The 10,151-nt window shown below is 41.7% G+C and overlaps 1 protein-coding gene across 3 annotated transcripts; it reads right to left on the reverse strand.

Annotated features, from left to right (window-relative positions):
- Positions 1-1,349: 1,349 nt before the first annotated feature.
- tamm41 (TAM41 mitochondrial translocator assembly and maintenance homolog) lies at positions 1,350-9,932 on the reverse strand. 3 transcript variants are annotated; one of them, XM_071528269.1, is made up of 8 exons: positions 9,591-9,932; positions 8,915-9,094; positions 8,389-8,481; positions 7,816-7,966; positions 6,536-6,681; positions 4,378-4,543; positions 2,773-2,835; positions 1,350-2,511 (listed from the first exon to the last, which is right to left on the reverse strand). In XM_071528269.1, exons 1-8 carry the CDS (start codon positions 9,726-9,728, stop codon positions 2,420-2,422), a joined length of 1,029 nt encoding a protein of 342 aa, XP_071384370.1. In that variant the 5' UTR covers positions 9,729-9,932; the 3' UTR covers positions 1,350-2,419. The 3 variants fall into 3 exon arrangements, with proteins under 3 accessions (XP_071384370.1, XP_071384369.1, XP_071384371.1); XM_071528268.1 differs by having other exon boundaries at positions 8,915-9,097; XM_071528270.1 differs by lacking the exon at positions 2,773-2,835.
- Between the last annotated feature and the right edge of the window lie 219 nt (positions 9,933-10,151).

The following is a 10,151-nucleotide window of genomic DNA, read 5'->3' on the forward strand; positions in this document are numbered from 1 at the left end:
ATGAGGATGGATTCAATTTCAGTGTTATTGCATTCACTTTTAGTTGGCGCTATGAGAGAAACCATAATGACTATACTGATCAGAGGTTTCACTCACTCCGCTGTTATTTCCTTACTGAAGCTACATACAGACAACACAAATCTCTGGGTCTGAGGTCTAAAACATATCGACAAGGGGGTTCTTGACATGAATAGTGTGGGAACCCCCTGCTGTAGCCTGCCAATTCATAACGTGAATGAAATTTCAACAGGCACCTTTACATAACAGGGCGGATAGTATTCCAGCTCAATATTAAGTCGAGTTTCCACGCGGTGTTAATTCAGATCCTGAATATTTCACAAAGGCTGGCAAACTGTCCCACACGGGTCAACTGAGGAGCGCAGTGCGCCGACACTCACCCTGCAACCCGAAACAATGTAACAAGTTAATGTTAGTCGCTGCAATAATACTAGTACATACCTCCTTCAAGCGCCACTTTGGTATCTTCGGTATTATAATGTCCACAAAAAAACAAAACAAAAACAGAACAAAACAAATCCCACAGAAACAGAAAACAAAAGCAGCGTCTAAACGGTCTTGTACGGGGAAAGACAATAGTAGCTGGGCTGTCGGGACAAACTTGGTTGTAAACGAGGAAGAGGAGGAGGAGGGGGGGCAGGAATGCCTGGAATGATGGAATTCAGTTCCTAGCAGGTGGTGAAAGTGAGGGACGCTGATTGGTGGAAGCTTGAAGCAATGATATCAGCATACATTATGATAATGAGCCATTACATCACATCCTTTGGAGGTTAGGCTACAGTCAAATAGTATTTTTTTTTCCCTTCGGAGACTCAGTGATAATGAATTCCTGGACCGACTGAAAACAAACTGGGGGGTGAATGAGACAAACTCTCACTGTGGAAGTGCCTTTGAGCAAGGCAGTTCACCCTCAGCTGCTGGGTGGCCAACAGTAGAAGACATGTAGTTGTACTGGGCAGCTTCTAGGTGGGAATGTGTATAATTGTATGAATGTGAAGCAAGGTGGTGCTGAAGAAAAGCATGTGTGCTCAGAAAACCTTCCCTAAATACATAAAAGTTCAAGAACGCTGTAAAGGCTGACAAATACCCAGTAATGACACAAATACAAGCCAATACAGTCCTATTCATCAGTGGTGGTAATATGAGCCTACCTTAAAATGAATCATGTGTGGGTTACTGTGTCCACTTTCAAATAGTTATGACCAGTGATGTAGTGGTAAATAGAAAGGTGGGTAAACAGGGGACAAACAGACAACCATCTGTGCTTTTGTACAAGGCTACAGAGTAATCATGAATCATATTATGTATTAGAAACAGTTTATTAAACCCATTTCTTGCAACTGCAATACGTATTAACACACTGTGTTCGACAGGTCAGTGATCAGGACAGTTCAGTCAAAGCACCATATCCATGCAGAAACAACCAATGCATTCACCCATAGAACGAAGCCCTAAATATGATCATGGTTAATATGGTCATATTAATAGGGGATGGTGGGGAGTTAAATAGAGACGTGCATCTCACCGTTTCTGTTAACAAACAGGAGACATTTATTATTTTGTAGATACCATGCCAGTCATGACTAGGGCTAAGACAAACCCCCCTAATAAGTCTGGTTTCTTCAATGGTGGCTAATTTCTCAAAATAAGTGTTTTCCTATTCTCAGCTGATAAATACTCAGAAATATGGTACTATCATCAAAACATCATTAAAAATTGAAGCGTTAAGAGATGAGACTTTTGAGATCTTTGGCCGTTAGGGAGGAACGATGGAGAGGAGAGTGGGGATAAGAAGTGTGTGTGTGTGCGTGTGTGTGTGTGTAGAAATGTGCAGCATCCTTCCACAGCCTCATGAAGACACAACGGTTCCCTCTCATAGAGAACAATGACAAAAAAATCTCCACAGAAATATAATTCTCAATTTCAGCATCTTAGCTACCCATCATCTCTCAGCTAGGCAGTTTGACAACAACCAAACACATTTTCTTCATTATACTTTTGTTCCTTGTAGCACGCTGTGTATTCCGCATTGATTTTGTGCTATTTTGCTAACCCCATTGACTCCAAATGTAGCCAGCGTAATTGTCAACCATTTATAAAAGGGTCCACTCTGTTGTACTGTTAAAACTCAGCCATCATTCAGTTAGACTCCTGCCACCTTTTTTCTCCTTGTAACATTTCCACATCTCTTCTGGCCCACTGTTTTGCACGATCAAACACAGCCTTATACATGGTCACTGATCCCATACAGACTATGGAGTGATACAACCAGAGGTTAGTGTGTGATTGTTAGAGCCGCAGTTCATCAGGGTGAAGTCGGAGGGATAGACGGGTGCCTGATGTCAAGTGCTAGTCTGTCTGACAGCCGCAGAGAAAAACAATGGCTGATCAGCAGACAGGATCAGGACGGCTGCGAGAGAGAAGGCTTCCTCCTCCATCCCTTCCACATCTTCATTAGTTTCTTGGAGCTGTACGACACTGTCTTCCACAAGCCTGAGGAGGACAAAAGCACACAACACAGTGTATATTAACATGCCATAGTGTATTGTACAGTGAACATTTTAAGAATAAACTTAAACTAAAACTTAAACGAAAACTAAAGGAATCCGAGAGTTGCAAAAATGCTTAAACACCATATTAAGGAATCTGAAGCACCAATGTAGAAAGTAAATTAACCTATCATAACACGGCATGACAATGTATAATCTAGGATTTTGATAATAAATCAAAGGGACAGAGAGTTAGCACGCTTACCAGCTGTGGCAATGCCTTTGACACTCTGCGTTATACTGGAGGACTTCACAATAGATGAGATACCTGAGGGGGAGCAAACACATGCTCACACTTTACATTAAGCTCATAATTATATAGATCATGACATTATGAAACATCGTATATCTTGACATACTGCGGTTTCATTTAATGACTGCATGCTAATGAGCAAAGGGAGTAGAAGCTATTGAAGGGAAGGATTTTTCCCTTCTGGAACCAATATGAGATTAATTGCTTTATCCATCCATCTATCTTTACAAAAATCTAAATAAAATCACTTTTTTTCCACTCATCAATATAAACAATTGGCTATCAGGGTCCATCCATCTGTTCATTACACTGATTGGCCTGATAAAGGCGTTACGAGTAAAGGTCAACTCCTACACGACTGACATGAAACTTGCTGCACAAATCCAGCTATCCTTATAAATTATTGGTGTATTGACAGTTCTATAATTAAAAGTTAAAATTTTAAACTCAAACTAGCCCCACAGACTCGAGATGGCGCTGTTGAGTCTTGACTTTCCTTTACATCTCGAGTCCCAGTATGGTCTGCTGTTTTTATCCATCACTCCAACTGTCCATCCCACTTTGCTAAACACCAAAAAAAGAATAGTCCTGAGCTACCTGTATCAGATTTTTGTCATTATGCCTCCTTCAAACTCCTTTACTCTTGTCTATTCATCTGATCAATTTCCTGCTGTATGCCTCCGTTTCTACCTTCATGTAAGACAGCACAAAAGTAGGGGACGACCAGTAGAAGAAAGATATTCTACACACATTTTTGTGCGTGTCATCCATCTTTCCTTAGCCCCTTTCACACACGCAGCCTGTTCCATCAATGTGACGGCAATGTGATGGCATGCCGTCATGTGTGAACAGGCACTGGTGTGGAAATGCCAATATATCAGTGCTGTCAATTTCCCAGCTCAGGACGTTGTAACATTACTAGTAAAGCTCCGTATCGACTGTATATGGGAATGATGCCATAACATTAACGGCACAAGCACTGTCCGTGTATTTTTGGTCATTCTATTTTCTTTTCACAAACAGAAATTAAAAAATGAAAAACGAATGGTGATTTCCTTTTCTTCTTTGTAAAACAGACAATAAAAATAATAAATAAAGAAAACAATAACAAAAAAGCCCGTTTTGGATCTGAGAGAGAAGCCGCTGCTGTGCCTCTTTCAGCAGAGACAGAGACAGAGAGAGAGACAGAGACAGAGAGAGAGAGAGAGAGAGAGAGAGAGAGAGAGAGAGAGAGAGAGAGAGAGAGAGAGAGAGAGAGAGAGAGGTGCCGCTCAAATAGAAAATATGTTCAAAGACCATTTTACTAATCCATCGTCCTGTCTGGAATAATTTCACCTTCCTGCAAGCTGAGAAAGCTCCAACACGTGGATATTAGAATAAGGGCTCTTGTGTGACAGCTCCATCTCCTCTAACCATCCCTCACTACATTCATGTCCATCTTTCTCTACAAGAGCTCCACAGACTAGATTCTGCAGCAGATTCTCATCTTCTCCTCGTCTCCTCTCCTTCCATCCTTCCCTCAATTCTTTATCCCTCCAGCCCTCCCCTCCTCCCTACCTTGTTGTACAACAGATCCACAGTCTGGGTCCTGAGCCACCTGCAGCAGGATCTCCTCCACGTCTCGGTTCTTCCCCGGAGGGTCAACCAGCCTTGTGATCCTTTGCTGCAGAGTCCGAGGCAAAGCCATCAGCTGGACAAACTGGCCCTCGGGGCTCTTGTCTACCTGCACGCACACAAACGAGAATAATTAGGCATGAATTAACAGAGATACATACAGTAAACTCAACACCAGCAGCTGGACCAACTGGCCCACCCACAGGTCTCATCTAACTGGAGAGACACAAACGAACAACGATAAACAAACAAGAACAGAGTTAAATTTAATTGCGAACGGAAAATGGCCAGAGTGAAAGCATTATGAAATACTAATATTATGCTGTTTTTGCCATCTGTAAAAATTAGCCAGTAGTTGTACTTGAATCTTTTAATCTGCCAGACAGCATACCGCCTCTTCTAATATGTTTGAAATGATCATTAGAATGAGGTCAGCGCAGTAGGGATCTCTCAAAGGCCCCATCTCTATAAGCATTCTTAAACATTTTCAGCCCAGGATCCTAACAAAACAGAGTCTTGCCCTTGGACCCAGGCCCATTAAAACAGACAAATATTCATGTCATGTTGGGACCCATGAGGCACAAGCTCATAGCCCATTTTGGCTTCTCATCTTAAAAAACGGCGCTCTAAAGCACAACAAGAGTCTCTGAGTATGAACACAGTGGTTTCAATTCACTTTCACTTAAAGTGAAAATGTATGACGCTAACATTAATTTGCTTAATTACAGAGCATTTATACTATTTTCTAAATTTGGATGTAACAAAGTGAAGCCATAAGTTTTTCCAATATTTCAATTGAAATATTTGACTGAAATCTGCATCCTGAGGTAATTGCATTGAAAGGGAACTCAATCCAGCCGAGTTGGGTAACACTACATATAACAAGTGTCCTAGCGCTTTTCAGGTGCTCAGGTGGAGGGGTGATTGGAGTGAGTGAAACTACTTTAAAACCTCCACCTGTTAACACCAAAGTGCTGTGGTAGCACTGTGTTAACAACTGAGCACGGTGTTAACTAACAACTGCTGAACAAAACGAGCGCACACTGTATTTCCTTTATGCGGAGCTCTTTGGGTCCTGCACATCCTAAACAGTGAATACCGTAATTACCCTAAGCACTGAGCATTGCAAAAAACGTTTCGCACGCACTAAACCAAACCAACCAACCAACAAACACATATAGGGTTCTCCTCCCAAGCATCTAAACATGTTATTCCAGGACAGTGCGATGCCTGGGGAGCTGATTTTTTTTTCCTCTGTGTAACAGGAGTGGCAGAGGCAGTGGAATACAAAGACAAAATGAAACCTTATACCTGACCTGAAGATGAGTGGAAAGGAGTGTCTATTCTTGCTCTTCAGTATGCGTGCACACACACACACACACACACACACACACACACACACACGTGCGCGCGCACAGACACACACACAAATTGTCCATGCTTTGCCAGCTAATATGTATAGGAGGGAACAGGGCATTGTGCCAAGTCAGTCACACCCCATTTAAAGTTTAGCACCGAGGTTGAGAGTACACTCTGTCCTATTCAGGGCAAAGCTGTGTCATTTTAAGTTTGAAACCTCATAGACCTACTGCATCTCAAACTTGACGCATGAATAATACTTTAAGGCAGTACAGATGGGACATTTTACCAACAACTACGGCAATCAGTGTTTTTTAAGCAATATTTCCTATTTCCAGTGTTACCTAAGGTTTCCCAAATATCATATCACCTTAGGGGAAAGAATTAGAAATAGCAGTCTATCATGAAAAGAGGCCTATCAGGTTTTTAAGGCTTTCAATCCAGTTCTCTTACACCTGTATGGTAGGTTCAGGGTGTGTAAGGACAATTTCAGAGGTGTGTAGTCAAGTTAGCAGAGCATCAGATTGTATTGCAGATACCTTGCATCTCCACAAAGTCTACTTTTGAGGAATAAAATACAATGATTTCCCGTTAATGCCCACTGTAATAAAAAAAAAATTGGATACAGTACATTTCTGCAGGACAATGACAACAGTCCATAGCACATGATGCCCAAGCTGAGCTGCGTTTCTAACATATCAACTGAGATATTAAGAGTGTGTGTGTCTGTGTGTTGCTTCACCTCTAGTCTTCCCTGTTGAGGCTTGTAGACCACTTGAGGACAGTCCTGTAGGATGTTGCTGTACAGAATCCGGAAGTGCTGAATGTTGTCTTTGACAATATTGGCCACCTTGGATTTATCCTCTCCAATCACCATCCTGAAATCCCCTTAAGGGGTGTGGACAAAACACTTTTTCTTAAGGGAACTCAGCAAAACACAGAGGAAATAAAGCCTAGTGTTTTCAAGATAACATTACTTGCACTACAATGCCATTGCAAAATACTGAACTCAATATTGATTGTTTATAAATGTGTTCTGCAAGCTGAAATGACACTTCAACTTCACCTCCAGAGGGCGTAAACGTGCAGGTGGCGTGTGGATAGGTATAGTTAAAAGGAGGAGGAGGAAGAGAATTGGAGTGGACAGTGCTGTAGCTATCTAGTACTTGACAGTGGGCCGCAGCAGTCAACACAATTTTTTTTCAAACAGCTGAAAAAATGGCAACAGCATCAAACAGTCCACCACATCCTGAACTGATTCCCAGTCCACCTAAACTGGTTGACAAAACTGGTGCCAGCAGCAAAATATGGAACTACTTCACAGAGCTGACAAACGGACACCCAACCGACAAAACTCCTGTGCTATCGTTGCTACAAAGCTGTCCACATCAACTGTGGTAACGCATTGCTTGATGGTTTTGCTTGTTTGCTGTGGTATCAATTCAGTATTGACTTTTTAGATATTAAACTAAGTATTGGTAATGAAGTCAAAATTCTGGTATCCTAACAACACTAATAAGTCCGGCTCATTAGGCTGATGATACCAGCTGCCCGCCCCCCACCCCGCTCCCCTTGTTCTTGGCATGCATCCCCCTTGTTTGGAAAACACAAAGGAGAACATCAATTTACCTGCTCCTCACCCACCTCATTATATCTGAACAAATCATACAGGATAATTCTCTGCCACAGGGTGCTTACAACCATCAATCCAACTAATCCATCCAGCTTGGAGGGCGCATATCTGCAAAGTATTCAACGTTTCTGGAGCACCCAGGCCAGAGTTACAGCGGAGCAGGTGGTCTTATTACCAACAAGGAAACCAAAAGCTTGGATCCCAATCATCATGCTTCTTTGGATATGATGAGTATGGGAACAAGTGTTAGTGTATGTCAGAGAGAGAGAGAGAGAGATTTTTTCCAATATCTGCATGTAGAATGTTTATATCTGTATGGTTAATTAGCTGATATGGACAGCAAGCATTTAGGATTTAGAGTTTGAATTTGTTAATTTTTGTCTAGTTACCAGCATAGGAGAGACCAGCTATCTGCAGGAAGAGGTCTTCCTCAGTGAAGCTCTCCGGCAGCATGAGGAAGGAGGCCGTCACAGCGCTCTTCAGGTTGCCCACCAGAGCGGCACGCAGCTTCCCATTCTCATTCTGCACCAGCATCCTCACCTGCATAGAAACACATACACACATGTGCACAAGTAAGCACGGATGTGTGCATGAACACACATTTTAGAACAGCCTGCCAGAGATTTTATTGGGTAGTTCATGCAAGATTTTCTTCATTTCAAATTTTCAACCAATGGAGGTGCATTTGACTTACAGTAACTAACTAAAAAGGGCAAAAATCAACTGCAATATGGTCCTGAACTTTTTCAATAAATACATTTTCACTTTTTTTTATATATTTTTTAATATGTTTGACAACTGGACAAATATTTGACTGGTTTGACAATAATTAGACAAGGATCAACTGACTGATACAGAAGAGTCTGTCCAACTAACTAATTGACTAATTTACTGACTCATTTAAGACAGTTCAGGCATAGTTTTACTGATTGATTTGGTAACAGCCTGATCAAGATACTGACTGGTTTGTGCAGGCGCCCAGCGACATACATGGTCTTCCAGTGCATCAGGTCATCAATCAGAGACTCTGTACTGATCACGCCATATTTGATTATCTGAGAAGAAGAATAGCAGTAGTCAATAAATAGTAACAAGACAAAAAACAAGATTAAACCAGTTTAGATATCATGCCTTGTTTACATAGCCGCTGTCAAATTTACTATTTTCCAATAACAAAAGTATGCTACACTGAAAGACTGTTATACACACAATTCTGAGTTTGTTCACTTTTATGCCAATGAAGTGTTGGTAAAAATACAGACTATTTACAATTATGAATTCCATGTGAGAAGATGTGGTTTGGACAGCTTGAAATTAATTTGAAGAGATTTCAGTGGAAAACAAGAGCTGAACAGCATCATCTTTTACAAAAAAAGACAAAGTAATCATGAGGTACTCAGTGGGCTAGTGTGGCCCTCAAGAGGAAGAGAGAAAAGGAGCCATTATAGAACATTGTGAGACATAAAAAAAAATGATTGATTGATTTACCCTTCCATCCACAGGCACCAGCGTGTTGTAGTACACCGCAGCCCCGTGGTCATTCTGTATGGAGCTGATCTTCGTGGGCCCCAGCAGCTTGAGGATAGAGTAGTGTTTGCGGTTCTGCAGCAGGTTCATGGTGTGCCAGGTCACAGGGTCGTCCACCGCAAACACAAAGTCCACCATGTTCTTCTGAAAGATGGAGAGAAGAAGAGCATGACAGGGAGCACAGCAACTTTCTAAAACAAGGGAATGGGACACAGCATGTATCAAAGCCTTATGTCTGGTGAGTCCTAACATCAGCAGCAAAACATTTGCATGTGCTATGTTGAGCGTGGCTCCTAAGATATGCTTCATTTACTCATATCCTAGGCTGAAAACCTACGAACCCCTGTAATATTGGGCACAGGAATAATGACGTGGTCAATTACAATAGAATATAGAGCAATAGCGCCATCCACCAGTATAAGGCTACATAGCCTATGTTCAGACATTTGTATACTTCAGATTAAAAGATCATCGTCAGTAGGCGTTATTACTGAATGTCTGTTTACATTTTAAAGGTTAGAAAAGTTATATTACATTAACGCTGTAAACAATGTTGTACAGTTAACTTGCAGTATAGTGTCGTAAATGGATAGTAGTTTCCCAAGGGTTGGAAACTGTCAGGACAGGTGTCACTTACCCCCATTTGACCTTGAGTGGTCCCGTGCTGTTTGAAAACGCCAGATCCATAGGCAAAAGCTAAACTAATGTCTTGGGGAAACTGTGACAAAATCCTTCTGTAAAGCACACCGGTGTTCTGCAAAGCTGGAAGAGTCATTTTGTTTTGAACTATGTTAGCTAGCCAGCGCTAGCTACTTTATCATCGGAATCACCAACTAACTAGCTAACTGTTAGAAAATCCCTGCGCAAAAAAGCAAGAAAGACATGTACGACTTTCGGGGCACATAATGCCCTAAACCGCAGCACAGCCACCGATCTGTATTACAAATTATCCTAGCATAACCCAATTCATCAGGTCAGCTGTGTGCCTAGCAGCGCGTGTCGAGTAAAATGTGCGTCAGTCTGCTGCTGCAGCCCGTGGGCTCATGGGAGATTGAGTTTGAGTTGGATAATAAGCAAGCCGAAAGGATTTCAACTGCTTTCTCCTGTGTGCGATGATTACCGTGTCAGTGTTTTGCATATATGGTTGAATATAGTGATAAATTGTAATTAGGCTGCACATTGCTCCAAAAATATATTT

Source organism: Centroberyx affinis, unplaced genomic scaffold (genome assembly GCF_046629955.1).
Source record: "Centroberyx affinis isolate AG114_WGS23_722 - 3 ecotype Tasmania unplaced genomic scaffold, CSIRO-AGI_Caff_v1 ptg001645l_1, whole genome shotgun sequence".
NCBI classification, from domain to species: domain Eukaryota; kingdom Metazoa; phylum Chordata; class Actinopteri; order Beryciformes; family Berycidae; genus Centroberyx; species Centroberyx affinis.